The 18,246-nt window shown below is 51.6% G+C and overlaps 2 protein-coding genes across 2 annotated transcripts; both read left to right on the top strand.

Annotated features, from left to right (window-relative positions):
* Nucleotides 1-10,731: 10,731 nt before the first annotated feature.
* Nucleotides 10,732-13,437, top strand: LOC130527979 (uncharacterized). Its single transcript, XM_057036845.1, has 6 exons — nucleotides 10,732-10,951; nucleotides 11,913-12,055; nucleotides 12,645-12,706; nucleotides 12,824-12,937; nucleotides 13,016-13,114; nucleotides 13,197-13,437. Exons 1-6 carry the CDS (start codon nucleotides 10,844-10,846, stop codon nucleotides 13,319-13,321), a joined length of 651 nt encoding a protein of 216 aa, XP_056892825.1. The 5' UTR covers nucleotides 10,732-10,843; the 3' UTR covers nucleotides 13,322-13,437.
* A 2,292-nt stretch (nucleotides 13,438-15,729) lies between these two features.
* On the top strand, nucleotides 15,730-18,040 carry LOC130527124 (uncharacterized). The gene is made up of 6 exons (XM_057035290.1): nucleotides 15,730-15,966; nucleotides 16,054-16,199; nucleotides 16,296-16,357; nucleotides 16,470-16,583; nucleotides 17,034-17,132; nucleotides 17,247-18,040. The coding sequence occupies exons 1-6, from the start codon at nucleotides 15,856-15,858 to the stop codon at nucleotides 17,423-17,425; spliced, it is 711 nt and encodes a 236-aa protein (XP_056891270.1). The 5' UTR covers nucleotides 15,730-15,855; the 3' UTR covers nucleotides 17,426-18,040.
* Nucleotides 18,041-18,246: the final 206 nt, after the last annotated feature.

The raw sequence follows: 18,246 nt of genomic DNA on the forward strand, positions 1-18,246 counted from the left end.
ATAAGATGTCCGAGGAAAACCCAGGTTGAAGGTCAGCGAGAGGTGTGTGGTGAAGATCGATCATGGCTATGGATCAGACCCCAGATCAGATCTGATGGGGGTCTGATCGGATCTGATCTGGGGTCTGATCTGATCTGATCTGGGGTCAGGTCAGATCTGACCTGGGGTCTGATCTGGGGTCAGATCGGATCTGATCTGGGGTCTGATCGGATCTGACCTGGGGTCTGATCGGATCTGACCTGGGGTCTGATCAGATCTGATCGGATCTGATCTGGGGTCTGATCGGATCTGACCTGGGGTCTGATCAGATCTGATCGGATCTGATCTGGGGTCTGATCGGATCTGACCTGGGGTCTGATCAGATCAGGTCAGATCTGACCTGACCCCAGATCAGATCTGACCTGATCTGATCTGGGGTCAGGTCAGATCTGATCTGGGGTCTGATCGGATCTGATCAGGGGTCTGATCGGATCTGACCTGGGGTCTGATCAGATCTGATCTGATCTGATCTGGGGTCAGGTCAGATCTGACCTGGGGTCTGACCTGGGGTCTGATCTGGGGTCTGATCTGATCTGATCTGGGGTCAGGTCAGATCTGACCTGATCTGATCTGGGGTCTGATCGGATCTGATCTGGGGTCTGATCGGATCTGACCTGGGGTCTGATCAGATCTGATCTGATCTGATCTGGGGTCAGGTCAGATCTGATCTGGGGTCAGGTCAGATCTGACCTGATCTGATCTGGGGTCTGATCAGATCTGATCTGGGGTCTGATCGGATCTGATCTGGGGTCTGATCGGATCTGATCTGGGGTCTGATCAGATCTGATCTGATCTGGGGTCTGATCGGATCTGACCTGGGGTCAGGTCAGATCTGATCTGGGGTCAGGTCAAATCTGACCTGGGGTCTGATCAGATCTGATCTGATCTGGGGTCTGATCAGATCAGATCTGATCTGGGGTCAGGTCAGATCTGACCTGGGGTCTGATCGGATCTGACCTGGGGTCTGATCGGATCTGATCTGGGGTCAGATCTGATCTGATCTGGGGTCAGGTCAGATCTGATCTGGGGTCAGGTCAGATCTGACCTGGGGTCTGATCAGGGGTCTGATCGGATCTGACCTGGGGTCTGATCGGATCTGACCTGGGGTCTGACCTGGGGTCTGATCTGGGGTCTGATCTGATCTGATCTGGGGTCAGATAACGGAGCGGGAACAGAAGCTCTACCAAAAATAAGATGTCCGAGGAAAACCCAGGTTGAAGGTCAGCGAGAGGTGTTTGGTGAAGATCGATCATGGCTATGGATCAGACCCCAGATCAGATCTGATGGGGGTCTGATCGGATCTGATCTGGGGTCTGATCTGATCTGATCTGGGGTCAGGTCAGATCTGACCTGGGGTCTGATCTGGGGTCAGATCGATCTGATCTGGGGTCTGATCGGATCTGACCTGGGGTCTGATCAGATCTGATCTGGGGTCTGATCAGATCTGATCTGATCTGATCTGGGGTCAGGTCAGATCTGATCTGGGGTCAGGTCAGATCTGACCTGATCTGATCTGGGGTCTGATCAGATCTGATCTGGGGTCTGATCGGATCTGATCTGGGGTCTGATCGGATCTGATCTGGGGTCTGATCAGATCTGATCTGATCTGGGGTCTGATCGGATCTGACCTGGGGTCAGGTCAGATCTGATCTGGGGTCAGGTCAAATCTGACCTGGGGTCTGATCAGATCTGATCTGATCTGGGGTCAGGTCAGATCTGATCTGATCTGGGGTCAGGTCAGATCTGATCTGGGGTCTGATCGGATCTGATCTGGGGTCTGATCGGATCTGATCTGGGGTCTGATCAGATCTGATCTGATCTGGGGTCTGATCGGATCTGACCTGGGGTCAGGTCAGATCTGATCTGGGGTCAGGTCAAATCTGACCTGGGGTCTGATCAGATCTGATCTGATCTGGGGTCAGGTCAGATCTGATCTGATCTGGGGTCAGGTCAGATCTGACCTGGGGTCTGATCATATCTGGGGTCTGATCTGATCTGGGGTCTGATCAGATCTGATCTGGGGTCAGGTCAGATCTGATCTGGGGTCTGATCGGATCTGACCTGGGGTCTGATCTGGTCTGATGTGGGGTCTGATCTGGGGTCTGATCGGATCTGATCTGATCTGATCTGGGGTCAGGTCAGATCTGACCTGGGGTCTGACCTGGGGTCTGATCTGGGGTCTGATCTGATCTGATCTGGGGTCAGATAACGGAGCGGGAACAGAAGCTCTACCAAAAATAAGATGTCCGAGGAAAACCCAGGTTGAAGGTCAGCGAGAGGTGTGTGGTGAAGATCGATCATGGCTATGGATCAGACCCCAGATCAGATCTGATGGGGGTCTGATCGGATCTGATCTGGGGTCTGATCTGATCTGATCTGGGGTCAGGTCAGATCTGACCTGGGTCTGATCTGGGGTCAGATCGGATCTGATCTGGGGTCTGATCGGATCTGACCTGGGGTCTGATCAGATCTGATCTGGGGTCTGATCGGATCTGACCTGGGGTCTGATCGGATCTGACCTGGGGTCTGATCAGATCTGATCTGATCTGATCTGGGGTCAGGTCAGATCTGACCTGATCTGATCTGGGGTCAGGTCAGATCTGATCTGGGATCTGATCGGATCTGATCAGGGGTCTGATCGGATCTGACCTGGGGTCTGATCAGATCTGACCTGGGGTCTGATCAGATCTGATCTGATCTGATCTGGGGTCAGGTCAGATCTGACCTGGGGTCTGACCTGGGGTCTGATCTGGGGTCTGATCTGATCTGATCTGGGGTCTGATCGGATCTGATCTGGGGTCTGATCGGATCTGACCTGGGGTCTGATCAGATCTGATCTGATCTGATCTGGGGTCAGGTCAGATCTGATCTGGGGTCAGGTCAAATCTGACCTGGGGTCTTATCAGATCTGATCTGATCTGGGGTCTGATCAGATCTGATCTGATCTGGGGTCTGATCAGATCTGATCTGGGGTCAGGTCAGATCTGACCTGGGGTCTGATCGATCTGACCTGGGGTCTGATCAGATCTGATCTGGGGTCTGACCTGGGGTCTGATCTGGGGTCTTATCGGATCGGATCTGGGGTCTGATCGGATCTGATCTGGGGTCTGATCGGATCTGATCTGGGGTCTGATCGGATCTGATCTGGGGTCTGATCGGATCTGATCTGACCTGGGGTCAGGTCAGATCTGACCTGGGGTCTGATCGGATCTGATCTGGGGTCAGATCTGATCTGATCTGGGGTCAGGTCAGATCTGATCTGATCTGATCTGGGGTCAGGTCGGATCTGACCTGGGGTCTGATCTGGGGTCTGATCGGATCTGATCTGGGTCAGTCAGATCTGACCTGGGGTCTGATCGGATCTGATCTGGGGTCAGATCTGATCTGATCTGGGGTCAGGTCAGATCTGATCTGATCTGATCTGGGGTCAGGTCGGATCTGACCTGGGGTCTGATCTGGGGTCTGATCGGATCTGATCTGGGGTCTGATCGGATCTGACCTGGGGTCTGATCAGATCTGATCTGGGGTCTGATCAGATCTGATCTGGGGTCTGATCGGATCTGATCTGACCTGGGGTCAGGTCAGATCTGACCTGGGGTCTGATCGGATCTGATCTGGGGTCAGATCTGATCTGATCTGGGGTCAGGTCAGATCTGATCTGATCTGATCTGGGGTCAGGTCGGATCTGACCTGGGGTCTGATCTGGGGTCTGATCGGATCTGATCTGGGGTCTGATCGGATCTGACCTGGGGTCTGATCAGATCTGACCTGGGGTCTGATCTGATCTGACCTGGGGTGATCTGGGGTCAGGTCAGATCTGACCTGGGGTCTGATCAGATCTGGGGTCTGATCTGATCTGGGGTCTGATCGGATCTGACCTGGGGTCTGATCAGATCTGACCTGGGGTCTGATCTGATCTGACCTGGGGTCTGATCTGATCTGACCTGGGGTCTGATCTGGGGTCAGGTCAGATCTGACCTGGGGTCTGATCAGATCTGGGTCTGATCTGATCTGGGGTCTGATCAGATCTGATCTGGGGTCAGGTCAGATCTGACCTGGGGTCTGATCGGATCTGATCTGGGGTCAGATCTGATCTGATCTGGGGTCAGGTCAGATCTGATCTGATCTGATCTGGGGTCAGGTCGGATCTGACCTGGGGTCTGATCTGGGGTCTGATCGGATCTGATCTGGGGTCTGATCGGATCTGACCTGGGGTCTGATCAGATCTGACCTGGGGTCTGATCTGATCTGACCTGGGGTCTGATCTGGGGTCAGGTCAGATCTGACCTGGGGTCTGATCAGATCTGGGGTCTGATCTGATCTGGGGTCTGATCAGATCTGATCTGGGGTCAGGTCAGATCTGATCTGGGGTCTGATCGGATCTGACCTGGGGTCTGATCTGGTCTGATGTGGGGTCTGATCTGGGGTCTGATCGGATCTGACCTGGGGTCTGATCAGATCTGATTTGGGGTCAGGTCAGATCTGATCTGATCTGATCTGATCTGGGGTCAGGTCGGATCTGACCTGGGGTCTGATCTGGGGTCTGATCGGATCTGATCTGGGGTCTGATCGGATCTGACCTGGGGTCTGATCAGATCTGATCTGGGGTCTGATCAGATCTGATCTGGGGTCTGATCGGATCTGATCTGGGGTCTGATCAGATCTGATCTGATCTGATCTGGGGTCAGGTCAGATCTGGGGTCAGGTCAGATCTGACCTGGGGTCTGATCTAATCTGATCTGATCTGGGGTCAGATCTGACCTGGGGTCTGATCAGTCTGACCTGGGGTCTGATCTGATCTGACCTGGGGTCTGATCTGGGTCAGGTCAGATCTGACCTGGGGTCTGATCAGATCTGGGGTCTGATCTGATCTGGGGTCTGATCAGATCTGATCTGGGGTCAGGTCAGATCCGATCTGGGGTCTGATCGGATCTGACCTGGGGTCTGATCTGGTCTGATGTGGGGTCTGATCTGGGGTCTGATCGGATCTGACCTGGGGTCTGATCAGATCTGATTTGGGTCAGGTCAGATCTGATCTGATCTGATCTGATCTGGGGTCAGGTCGGATCTGACCTGGGGTCTGATCTGGGGTCTGATCGGATCTGATCTGGGGTCTGATCGGATCTGACCTGGGGTCTGATCAGATCTGATCTGGGGTCTGATCAGATCTGATCTGGGGTCAGGTCAGATCTGATCTGATCTGATCTGATCTGGGGTCAGGTCGGATCTGACCTGGGGTCTGATCTGGGGTCTGATCGGATCTGATCTGGGGTCTGATCGGATCTGACCTGGGGTCTGATCAGATCTGATCTGGGGTCTGATCAGATCTGATCTGGGGTCTGATCGGATCTGATCTGGGGTCTGATCAGATCTGATCTGATCTGATCTGGGGTCAGGTCAGATCTGACCTGGGGTCTGATCTGGGGTCTGATCGGATCTGATCTGGGGTCTGATCGGATCTGACCTGGGGTCTGATCAGATCTGATCTGGGGTCTGATCAGATCTGATCTGGGGTCTGATCGGATCTGATCTGGGGTCTGATCAGATCTGATCTGATCTGATCTGGGGTCAGGTCAGATCTGACCTGGGGTCTGATCAGATCTGGGGTCTGATCTGATCTGGGGTCTGATCAGATCTGACCTGGGGTCTGATCTGATCTGACCTGGGGTCTGATCTGGGGTCAGGTCAGATCTGACCTGGGGTCTGATCAGATCTGGGGTCTGATCTGATCTGGGGTCTGATCAGATCTGATCTGGGGTCAGGTCAGATCTGATCTGGGGTCTGATCGGATCTGACCTGGGGTCTGATCTGGTCTGATGTGGGGTCTGATCTGGGGTCTGATCGGATCTGACCTGGGGTCTGATCAGATCTGATTTGGGGTCAGGTCAGATCTGATCGGATCTGACCTGGGTCTGATCGGATCTGACCTGGGTCTGATCAGATCTGATCGGATCTGATCTGGGGTCTGATCGGATCTGATCAGGGGTCTGATCGGATCTGACCTGGGGTCTGATCAGATCTGATCTGATCTGATCTGGGGTCAGGTCAGATCTGACCTGGGGTCTGACCTGGGGTCTGATCTGGGGTCTGATCTGATCTGATCTGGGGTCAGGTCAGATCTGACCTGATCTGATCTGGGGTCTGATCGGATCTGATCTGGGGTCTGATCGGATCTGACCTGGGGTCTGATCAGATCTGATCTGATCTGATCTGGGGTCAGGTCAGATCTGATCTGGGGTCAGGTCAGATCTGACCTGATCTGATCTGGGGTCTGATCAGATCTGATCTGGGGTCTGATCGGATCTGATCTGGGGTCTGATCGGATCTGATCTGGGGTCTGATCAGATCTGATCTGATCTGGGGTCTGATCGGATCTGACCTGGGGTCAGGTCAGATCTGATCTGGGGTCAGGTCAAATCTGACCTGGGGTCTGATCAGATCTGATCTGATCTGGGGTCTGATCAGATCTGATCTGATCTGGGGTCTGATCAGATCTGATCTGATCTGGGGTCTGATCGGATCTGATCTGGGGTCTGATCAGATCTGATCTGGGGTCAGGTCAGATCTGACCTGGGGTCTGATCGGATCTGACCTGGGGTCTGATCGGATCTGATCTGGGGTCAGATCTGATCTGATCTGGGGTCAGGTCAGATCTGATCTGGGGTCAGGTCAGATCTGACCTGGGGTCTGATCTGGGGTCTGATCGGATCTGAACTGGGGTCTGATCAGATCTGACCTGGGGTCTGATCAGATCTGATCTGGGGTCTGATCGGATCTGATCTGGGGTCTGATCGGATCTGATCTGGGGTCTGATCAGATCTGATCTGGGGTCTGATCGGATCTGAACTGGGGTCTGATCAGATCTGACCTGGGGTCTGATCAGATCTGACCTGGGGTCTGATCGGATCTGACCTGGGGTCTGATCAGATCCCAGTCAGGTCAGATCTGATCTGGGGTCAGGTCAGATCTGATCTGATCTGATCTGGGGTCAGGTCGGATCTGACCTGGGGCCTTATCTGGGGTCTGATCGGATCTGACCTGGGGTCTGATCAGATCCCAGTCAGGTCAGATCTGATCTGGGGTCAGGTCAGATCTGATCTGATCTGATCTGGGGTCAGGTCGGATCTGACCTGGGGTCTTATCTGGGGTCTGATCGGATCTGATCTGGGGTCTGATCGGATCTGACCTGGGGTCTGATCAGATCTGATCTGGGGTCTGATCAGATCTGATCTGGGGTCAGGTCAGATCTGACCTGGGGTCTGATCTGATCTGATCTGGGGTCAGGTCAGATCTGGGTCAGGTCAGATCTGACCTGGGGTCTGATCTAACCTGATCTGATCTGGGGTCAGATCTGACCTGGGGTCTGATCAGGTCTGACCTGGGGTCTGATCTGATCTGACCTGGGTCTGATCTGGGGTCAGGTCAGATCTGACCTGGGGTCTGATCAGATCTGGGGTCTGATCTGATCTGGGGTCTGATCAGATCTGATCTGGGGTCAGGTCAGATCTGATCTGGGGTCTGATCGGATCTGACCTGGGGTCTGATCTGGTCTGATGTGGGGTCTGATCTGGGGTCTGATCGGATCTGACCTGGGGTCTGATCAGATCTGATTTGGGGTCAGGTCAGATCTGATCTGGGGTCTGATCAGATCTGATCTGGGGTCTGATCGGATCTGACCTGGGGTCTGATCAGATCTGATTTGGGGTCTGATCGGATCTGACCTGGGGTCTGATCAGATCTGATTTGGGGTCAGGTCAGATCTGATCTGATCTGATCTGGGGTCAGGTCAGATCTGACCTGGGGTCAGATCAGATCTGATCTGGGGTCTGATCGGATCTGACCTGGGGTCTGATCAGATCTGATTTGGGGTCAGGTCAGATCTGATCTGATCTGATCTGGGGTCAGGTCAGATCTGACCTGGGGTCAGATAACGGAGCGGGACAGAAGCTCTAAGCTCTACCAAAATAAGATGTCCGAGGAAAACCCAGGTTGAAGGTCAGCTAGAGGTGTGTGGTGAAGATCGATCATGGCTATGGATCAGACCCCAGATCAGATCTGATGGGGGTCTGATCGGATCTGATCTGGGGTCTGATCTGATCTGATCTGGGGTCAGGTCAGATCTGACCTGGGGTCTGATCAGATCTGATCTGGGGTCTGATCGGATCTGACCTGGGGTCTGATCGGATCTGACCTGGGGTCTGATCAGATCTGATCTGATCTGATCTGGGGTCTGATCGGATCTGATCTGGGGTCTGATCGGATCTGATCTGGGGTCTGATCAGATCTGATCTGATCTGATCTGGGGTCAGGTCAGATCTGATCTGGGGTCAGGTCAGATCTGACCTGATCTGATCTGGGGTCAGGTCAGATCTGATCTGGGTCTGATCGGATCTGATCAGGGTCTGATCGGATCTGACCTGGGGTCTGATCAGATCTGATCTGATCTGATCTGGGGTCAGGTCAGATCTGACCTGGGGTCTGACCTGGGGTCTGATCTGGGGTCTGATCTGATCTGATCTGGGGTCAGGTCAGATCTGACCTGATCTGATCTGGGGTCTGATCGGATCTGATCTGGGGTCTGATCGGATCTGACCTGGGGTCTGATCAGATCTGATCTGATCTGATCTGGGGTCAGGTCAGATCTGATCTGGGGTCAGGTCAGATCTGACCTGATCTGATCTGGGGTCTGATCAGATCTGATCTGGGGTCTGATCGGATCTGATCTGGGGTCTGATCGGATCTGATCTGGGGTCTGATCAGATCTGATCTGATCTGGGGTCTGATCGGATCTGACCTGGGGTCAGGTCAGATCTGATCTGGGGTCAGGTCAAATCTGACCTGGGTCTGATCAGATCTGATCTGATCTGATCTGGGGTCTGATCGGATCTGATCTGGGGTCTGATCGGATCTGATCTGGGGTCTGATCAGATCTGATCTGATCTGATCTGGGGTCAGGTCAGATCTGATCTGGGGTCAGGTCAGATCTGACCTGATCTGATCTGGGGTCAGGTCAGATCTGATCTGGGGTCTGATCGGATCTGATCAGGGGTCTGATCGGATCTGACCTGGGGTCTGATCAGATCTGATCTGATCTGATCTGGGGTCAGGTCAGATCTGACCTGGGGTCTGACCTGGGGTCTGATCTGGGGTCTGATCTGATCTGATCTGGGGTCAGGTCAGATCTGACCTGATCTGATCTGGGGTCTGATCGGATCTGATCTGGGGTCTGATCGGATCTGACCTGGGGTCTGATCAGATCTGATCTGATCTGATCTGGGGTCAGGTCAGATCTGATCTGGGGTCAGGTCAGATCTGACCTGATCTGATCTGGGGTCTGATCAGATCTGATCTGGGGTCTGATCGGATCTGATCTGGGGTCTGATCGGATCTGATCTGGGGTCTGATCAGATCTGATCTGATCTGGGGTCTGATCGGATCTGACCTGGGGTCAGGTCAGATCTGATCTGGGGTCAGGTCAAATCTGACCTGGGGTCTGATCAGATCTGATCTGATCTGGGGTCTGATCAGATCTGATCTGATCTGGGGTCTGATCGGATCTGATCTGGGGTCTGATCTGATCTGATCTGGGGTCAGGTCAGATCTGACCTGGGGTCTGATCTGGGGTCAGATCGGATCTGATCTGGGGTCTGATCGGATCTGACCTGGGGTCTGATCAGATCTGATCTGGGGTCTGATCGGATCTGACCTGGGGTCTGATCAGATCTGATCTGGGGTCTGATCGGATCTGATCAGATCTGATCTGGGGTCTGATCGGATCTGATCTGGGGTCTGATCGGATCTGACCTGGGTCTGATCAGATCTGATCTGATCTGATCTGGGGTCAGGTCAGATCTGACCTGGGGTCTGACCTGGGGTCTGATCTGGGGTCTGATCTGATCTGATCTGGGGTCAGGTCAGATCTGACCTGATCTGATCTGGGGTCTGATCGGATCTGATCTGGGGTCTGATCGGATCTGACCTGGGGTCTGATCAGATCTGATCTGATCTGATCTGGGGTCTGATCAGATCTGATCTGGGGTCTGATCGGATCTGACCTGGGGTCTGATCAGATCTGATCGGATCTGATCTGGGGTCTGATCGGATCTGATCTGGGGTCTGATCGGATCTGATCTGATCTGGGGTCTGATTGGATCTGATCTGATCTGGGGTCTGATCGGATCTGACCTGGGGTCTGATCGGATCTGATCTGGGGTCTGATCGGATCTGATCTGGGTCTGATCAGATCTGATCTGGGGTCTGATCCATAGCCATGATAGATCTTCACCACACACCTCTCGCTGACCTTCAACCTGGGTTTTCCTCGGACATCTTATTTTTGGTAGAGCTTCTGTTCCCGCTCCGTTATAGATATATATATCTATATAGATAGGTAGATATATAGATCAGATCAGATATATAGATCTATATATCTATATAGATATATAGATATATAGATCTATATAGATAGGTAGATATATAGATTCCTGTTGCATCTTCACTAAAGTTCTAGATCTGCCTCCACCGTCTTTAGCTCTAGCAGCGCTAATCAAAGCTGCTCCTTCCTTCCTGAATCATCAGATCAGTGGGCAAAACCTCCAAAACAGGCCTCCACCGTGAAGAGGGATAAATGAAAACAAGAGATCAATTCCACAGGCAGGCCAAAGTCTAACCCCCCCCCCCCCCCTTCCCTGTTGGAATCTCTCGAGTGATTATGACACAACGCCAGAGGAAGCTACGCCAGAGGAAGCTACGCTAAAAGACCAAGCAGCCGCTCACGTTAAAGCGCAGGACACCAAGTCGGACCATGAGGCGCGCCGCTTTCCTGTTGCTGACCCTTGTGCCCCTGGTCACCAGTGCTGCTCCGGACGGCTGCGAGCACCAGCTGACGCCCATAACGATCAGCGATGAAGACGTGAGTACAGGCAGCAGCAGTATGGAATCAGGCAACAGCAGTATGGAATCAGGCAGCGGCAGTATGGAATCAGGGAGTAGCAGAAAGGAATCAGGCAGCGGCAGTATGGAATCAGGGAGTAACAGTATGGAATCAGGGAGTAACAGTATGGATCAGGGAGTACAGTATGGAATCAGGGAGTAGCAGTATGGAATCAGGCAGCAGTATGGAATCAGGCAGCGGCAGTATGGAATCAGGCGCGGGGGTATGGAATCAGGGAGTAGCAGTATGGAATCAGGCAGCAGTATGGAATCAGGGAGTAGCAGTATGGAATCAGGCAGCAGTATGGAATCAGGCAGCGGCAGTATGGAATCAGGCAGCAGCGGTATGGAATCAGGCAGCGGCAGTATGGAATCAGGGAGTAGCAGTATGGAATCAGGCAGCAGTATGGAATCAGGCAGCGGCAGTATGGAATCAGGCAGCGGCAGTATGGAATCAGGCAGCGGCAGTATGGAATCAGGGAGTAGCAGTATGGAATCAGGCAGCGGCAGTATGGAATCAGGCAGCGGCAGTATGGAATCAGGCAGCGGCAGTATGGAAGCAGCAGCAGTATGGAATCAGCAGCAGTATGGAATCAGGCAGCAGCGGTATGGAATCAGGCAGCGGCGGTATGGAATCAGCAGCAGTATGGAATCAGGCAGCGGCGGTATGGAATCAGGCAGCGGCAGTATGGAATCAGGCAGCGGCGGTATGGAATCAGGCAGCGGTATGCAATCAGGCAGCGGTATGGAATCAGGCAGCAGTATGGAATCAGGCAGCAGTATGCAATCAGGCAGCGGCGGTATGGAATCAGGCAGCAGTATGGAATCAGGCAGCAGTATGGAATCAGGGCTCATGGACCAACACAACATTGATCATTAAAGGGAACACAGTGCTGATGTTACGTTTCACCCGTGCATCTTTGGCTGTCCGTGCGCTCCAGATGTTGGGGAAGTGGTTGTACATCGGGGGAAGCTCAGACATTCCCGGAAGCCGCTCCCTCGCCTATTTGATGAGCAGCGTGTGGCTGAACATCACTGCAACCAGCCAGAGCAACGTCCTCAGGATCTTACAGACTCAGAGAATGTACAGTCACACAATCGTCGCCATGGTGACCCAGAATCCTTTCACTGACAAACAGAATTTGGTCTTCAAATCAGAATTTATCACTCAGTTGTTGTTGTGCAGAATTTAATTTATTATTTTATTAATGTTTACTGTACAAGTGGTGTTTTAACTTTATTTTATGTTTGAATGTTTCTGGCAACTTTTCCCAACTCTGTCAGAGAATAGTGGTGTAAAAGGGATGGAGGGATGGTGGAGGGAGGGATGATGGAGAGATGATGGAGGGAGGGATGGTGGAGGGATGATGGAGGGATGGATGGATGGTGGAGGGATGGTGGAGGGATGATGGAGGGATGGATGGATGTGGAGGGATGATGGAGGGATGGATGGAGGTGGAGGGATGGTGGAGGCTTCTGGAGGGCTGGATGGCTGGTGGGGGATGGTGGAGGGATGATGGAGGATGGATGGATGGTGGAGGGATGATGGAGGGATGGATGGATGGAGGGAGGGCTGATGGAGGGAGGGATGGATTGGAGGGATGGGTGAGGGATGATGGAGGGAGGGATGGTGGAGGGATGATGGAGGGATCTTCTCCGTTTTTCCTCAACAGATCTGGAAAATGTTCCAGTTTAATCTACGACGTGAAGTTTGAGAACAGCTCAATGCTGATTGGTGGGTGAGCGGCATTATTGGTCTCCGGGCACAGACGTGCACGTAAACGCTTGCTTTTGCTTGTTTGCTTGTTTGTTTGTTTGTTTGTTTGTTTGCTGCTTGCTTGCTTGCTTGCAGAGGAACCTTTCTACCTTAAAGAGGTTTACCTCCCGACCGACTGCTCCGACTGCCTGCTGGTTTATGAGGACGTGGCGTCTGGAGGAGACACCTTCAGCAGCCTTCTGCTCTTCAGTAGGACGCGTCCACGTCTGCAGCTGCTCTGTCTCTCGCTGGACGTGAGATTCCAACCTCTGACCTCTGGAATTACAGGCAGGAGAAGGAACGTCTCGGACGCTGCGATGGACGACCTCAAGGGAAAAGCCGAGTGTCTCGGGATGCCTTCGCCAATAATGGTGGACGCAAAATCCGGTGAGAGGAGAGGAGCCGGAGGCTGAAGGTGGCACGGTGCCGTGCGCACGTTTGCTGATGTGTCCCTGATACGTGTGCACAGACCTCTGCCCGGAGGACGTCCCCCCCTCGGAGGGGCTCAGCGCCCTGAACTCCATATTTGAGGCCAAGATGGGGCATCACGTAGCGAGACTTCTGGACGCGCTCTTTGACGCCCTTGTGAACTGAACGATGAAGACGTTTGAGCCACGTTTGTACTCAGTTTTGTAGGAGGATCATTACAGCAGAAAATAGTGATCATTTATTCTGTCGTGATCTTTTTGATTAAAAATGGAATCATCACGTAGCATTTTGTTAGTTTTACACATTCCTGATGACCCTCGCCACCCACCCACCTGACCACACTGTGTGTGTGGTGTGGTGTGTGTCTGTGTGTGTGTGTGTGTGTGTGTGTGTGTGTCTGTGAGCAACACACACTCATCTCAGTAAGAATGAGAACAAAGAGTCAAAAGTTGGTGGGTTTTGGACGTCACTGTTTATCTTAATTATCTTTCCAGCAGGATTGCAACACATATGTAAATACAGGACTCCCCCCTCCTGCCCCCCCCCCCACTGTCCTCTCTCTCTCTCTCTCTTCCCTCTCTCTCTCTCTCTCTTGTCCCCCCTCCTCTCTTCTCCTCTCTCTCTTGTCCCCCTCCTCTCTCTCTCTCTCTCCTCTCTCTCTTCCCCCCCTCCTCTCTCTCTCTCTCTCTCTCGTCCCCCTCTCTCTCTCTCTCTCTCCTCTCTCTTGCCCCCCTCCTCTTTCCTCTCTCTCTCTCTCTTTTGCCCCCTCTCTCTCTTGCCCCCCCCTCTCTCTCTTGTCCCCCCCCCCCTCCTCTCTCTCTCTCTCTCATCTTTTCCCCCCCCGTCCTCTCTCTCTCTCTCTTGTCCCCCCTCCTCTCTTCCCTCTCTCTCTCTTGTTCCCCCCCTCCTCTCTCTCTCCTTGTCCCCGCTTCCTCCTCTCTCTCTCTCTCCTCCTCTCTCTCCTCTCCTTGTCCCCCCTCCTCTCTCCCTCCCCCCTCCTCTCTCTCTCTCTTGTCCCCCCTCCTCTCTCTCTCTCCCTCTCTTGTCCCCCCTCCTCTCTCTCTCTCTCTCTCCCTCTCTCTCTCTCTCTCTTGTCCCCCTCCTCCTCTCTCCCTCTCCCCCCTCCTCTCTCTCTCTCTCTCTCTTGTCCCCCCTCCTCTCTCTCTCTCTCTCTCTTGTCCCCCCTCCCTCTCTCCTCCTCTCCCCCCCTCCTCTCCTCTCCTCTGTCCCCCCTCCTCTCCCTCTCTCTCTCTCTTGTCCCCCCTCCTCTCCTCTCTCTCTCTCTCTCTTGTCCCCCCCTCCTCTCTCTCAACGATGAAGACGTTTGAGACACGTTTGTACTCAGTTTTGTAGGAGGATTTTACAGCAGAAAATAGTGATCATTTATTCTGTCGTGATCTTTTTGATTAAAAATGGAATCATCACGTAGCATTTTGTTAGTTTTACACATTCCTGATGACCCTCGCCACCCACCCACCTGACACACTCTGTGTGTGTGTGTGTGTGTGTCTGTGTGTGTGTGTGTGTGTGTGTGTGTGTGTGTCTGTGAGCAACACACACTCATCTCAGTAAGAATGAGAACAAAGAGTCAAAAGTTGGTGGGTTTTGGACGTCACTGTTTATCTTAAATTATCTTTCCAGCAGGATTGCAACACATATGTAAATACAGGACTGAACCCCCCTGCCAAAAAAAAACTGTAGAGAGAGAGAGAGAAAGAGAGAGAGAGAGAGAGAGGGAAAAAAGAAGAGAGGAGAGAGAGAGAGGGGAAAAAGAAGAGAGAGAGAGAGGAGAGAGAGAGAGGGGAAAAAAAGAAGAGAGAGAGAGAGAGAGAGGGAAAAAAGAAGAGAGAGAGAGAGAAAAGAGAGGGGAAAAAAGAAGAGAGAGAGAGAGAGAGAGAGAAGAGAGGGGAAAAAGAAGAGAGAGAAAGAAAAAAGAAGAGAGAGAGGGGAAAAAAAGAGAGAGAGAGAGAGAGAGAGAGAGGGGAAAAAAAGAAGAGAGAGAGAGAGAGAGGGGAAAAAGAAGAGAGAGAGAGAAAGAGAGAGGGAAAAAAGAAGAGAAGAGAGAGAGGGGAAAAAAAGAAGAGAGAGAGAGAGAGAAAGAGAGAGAGAGAGGGAAAAAAGAAGAGAGAGAAAGAAAAAAGAAGAGAGAGAGAGAGGGAAAAAAGAAGAGAGAGAGAGAGAAGAGAGGGGAAAAAAAGAAGAGAGGAGAGAGAGAAAGAGAGAGAGAGAGAGAGGGGAAAAAAAGAAGAGAGAGAAAGAAAAACAGACTCTCTATTCTCTTGGGAAACAAGAATCTATAGAGAGAGAGACTTGAAAAAAAATCAGCTCTCAGAATCCCAAAAGATCTCTCTCTCTCTGTCCCCCCCTCCTCTCCCTCTCTCTCTCTCTTGTTCCCCCCTCCTCTCCTCTCCCTCTCTCTCTCTTGTCCCCCCTCCTCTCTCTCTCTCCTCTCTCTCCTTGTCCCCCCTCCTCTCTCTCCCTCCCCCCTCCTCTCTCTCTCTCCTCTCTCTCTCTCTTGTCCCCCCTCCTCTCTCTCTCTCCTCCCCCCCCCCTCATCTCTCTCTCTCTTGTCCCCCCCCCTCTCTCTCTCTGGGATGTTCCACCACACTTAGATGTGACACTGTGGTGGAACACATTCAGCATTGGGGTGCACTGCAGCAGAGAAACACAGATTTAAGTTGTCCTGGCAACCAGCAGCAATGCGGCTTCTCTGTGTGGCTGTGCTCAGCCTGCTGGCCGCTGCACGTGCGGCTCCAGTGCACGACTGTGCACGTCTGACCGAGCAGCTTGAGATACAAGAGCGAGACGAGGTGAGACACGTTTGTATTTTTCCTCACATTTCCCCGAAGGTGGCGTCGCGAGGCTGAGGGCACTGAGGGGGACGCTGTCTCCTTCAGGTCCTGGGCAGGTGGATCTCCATAGCAGAGAGCACAGACATCCCTGTGTCCAACGTGATGACAAGGATGTTCGTGGACAGCAGCTGGGTGAAACTTACAGCTGCCAATGAAAGCGATAGCATCCTCTTTTTCCAGGCTCTGAAAAGGTAACGCACACCTGGGACGGTCTGTAAAAGCCACTTGCAAGTGTCGGGGAACGTTTTCACATTTATCGTGTTTTACTCTCATTCGCGATGCTAAAGTCTGGGCCAGTGCTTCACCCTCCAGTACAACATGACCCTGACTAACAGCACGCTGTCCATGGGTGAGCGGCACTCTTGACCCGGCGACAAACATATTGACATCAACAGTTCTGGACTTTGCATCTTGTATTACAACAGTACCTTTCACAGCTTTTGCCATGTGTGCCCCCCCAGTGAAACCTTTAAAAGTGTCGGAGGTCCTGCTGAAAACCAGCTGCCCTGACTGCCTTGTCATCCACTCAAAATACCACAGGGAACGAAACTCCTACAGGGCTCTGCAGCTGCTGAGTAAGACCACATCATGGAGAACACCAACACTTGAATTTAGCTTTGTTAAGTAACTAATGCAACAATAAGTGAGTCCAAGAAAACAGCTGCAAGTTGAGGTTTGGTACAACGTTACCATGATGGGATAATAATAATAATGTTTCTATTTATTCACTTGAAGCGACAGTCCAATTAGTTGCATTCTAGAGTTTTATAAAATGTGAAGGAACATCTAGAAATTACATTCATCTGAAATAAACTGGAAACCACTCACATAATCCGCATCGATTATTTGTCTAAACGGTTCAAAGCGGCTGAAAGGTGGTGGGTGAATGGTGTTCTAGCTCAGTCACATTCCAGTCGTTTCCTTTAGGCATTTCTGTGATAAAGGGGAAACTCTGATCCTAAAGATGGCTGTCTTGACTGCTTCATCTTGTTGCTTCTTCTGCACCATTTTGTTGCATCTCTCAGGCAGGAGAAACAACATCAGCGCTGCTGAGATTTACGAATACAACAAACAGGTCCAGTGTCTGAACTTACCTCCTCCGGCTGTGCTGGACCCACAGAAAGGTATCGTGCACTGGTGTAGAACCTTCAACTGTTAGAGCTGAGCTTTAACTAGAGACAAGATGTTCTGATGTCCAGAGGAAGCAGGCTGAATGGTTCCACCTCTCTTCCCTGCAGCTCTCTGCCCAGAGGAGGCTCCGTCCCAGGACACCCAGGACAGAGATCTCTCCTCTGTGGTGAATGAAATGGGCCCTGAGCTGTTCAATGTCTTTGACAGTTTGATGAAGAAGGAAGATGGAGCTGATTCCTTAATGAAGTTGATCTACCACAGTTTGATAGGAGGAAAGGGAAACTAACTCCTTTGGAAAGACCTGGTTACAGTTGTGGTAGAGCCAAACCAATGAATGATGACCAATTTAATTCAAAAGCTTTGGATTAAATCCCCTTTAAAAAAGAAACAAAAAAGAATAGAAAAAGCATCCAGTTTACCAGCCACTCTGAAAACATGAATGTTTTCACATTAGTGATTGAGTGATACTCATATAATAATAAATAATAAGACAATTGATTGGTAATGTACCTTTCATCTGGTGATCTTAAAGTGCTACATGTTAAAGGCATAATGAAGCTTTAGAAACACGCAGCGATATCGTTTCAGCAGTCCAATGGCAGAGTTCAGGCTCTCTACAAGCCTCAGCTCGACAGGCCAGTAGGGAGAGATGTTTCCACTGAAGCATTCATGGCTGAGCAGCAGAATGGTCTCGTCGATCCGGGTACGATTGTGTGCTCGTATTTACGGACTCTCCTCGGGATCCTGGCAGCCGTTTCTCTACTTGTTGCAGCTTCTGGATGTACATGACAGGGTCCCTTATCCAACTTGTACAATGATAATTAAACAATGGAAAGCTGGAATTATCATGTAGAGTTAAAGCTTTGCATTTTACCTTGAAATAAAAATGAACTCAACAATGGATACGATGTGATCTAATCTTAATATAATTCATAAGTGATACACAGTGATAGTGCAGCTATGTTCCCACAGCTTTCACTACAGCAGAGTAGCTACTGGTCAGCAGCAGGAAAGCTCTTTATTAACATTAAATTAGAAAAGATTGTTCTTAAATGATAAATAGCAGATTTGGTGAAGCTGAAGCATCTTAGATGGCAAATATCCAAC

This window comes from Takifugu flavidus, chromosome 6 (assembly GCF_003711565.1).
Source record: "Takifugu flavidus isolate HTHZ2018 chromosome 6, ASM371156v2, whole genome shotgun sequence".
NCBI lineage: Eukaryota > Metazoa > Chordata > Actinopteri > Tetraodontiformes > Tetraodontidae > Takifugu > Takifugu flavidus.

Excerpts from the sequence above, each read along its gene's own strand:
- LOC130527979 (XM_057036845.1), top strand. The coding sequence starts at position 10,844 with ATGAGGCGCGCCGCTTTCCTGTTGCTGACCCTTGTGCCCCTGGTCACC. Across the intron at positions 12,056-12,644 it reads ATCTTACAGACTCAGAGAAT|ATCTGGAAAATGTTCCAGTT; the intron begins GTACAGTCACAC and ends TTTCCTCAACAG. Across the intron at positions 13,115-13,196 it reads AATGGTGGACGCAAAATCCG|ACCTCTGCCCGGAGGACGTC; the intron begins GTGAGAGGAGAG and ends ACGTGTGCACAG.
- LOC130527124 (XM_057035290.1), top strand. The coding sequence starts at position 15,856 with ATGCGGCTTCTCTGTGTGGCTGTGCTCAGCCTGCTGGCCGCTGCACGT. Across the intron at positions 15,967-16,053 it reads AGATACAAGAGCGAGACGAG|GTCCTGGGCAGGTGGATCTC; the intron begins GTGAGACACGTT and ends TGTCTCCTTCAG. Across the intron at positions 17,133-17,246 it reads TGTGCTGGACCCACAGAAAG|CTCTCTGCCCAGAGGAGGCT; the intron begins GTATCGTGCACT and ends TCTTCCCTGCAG.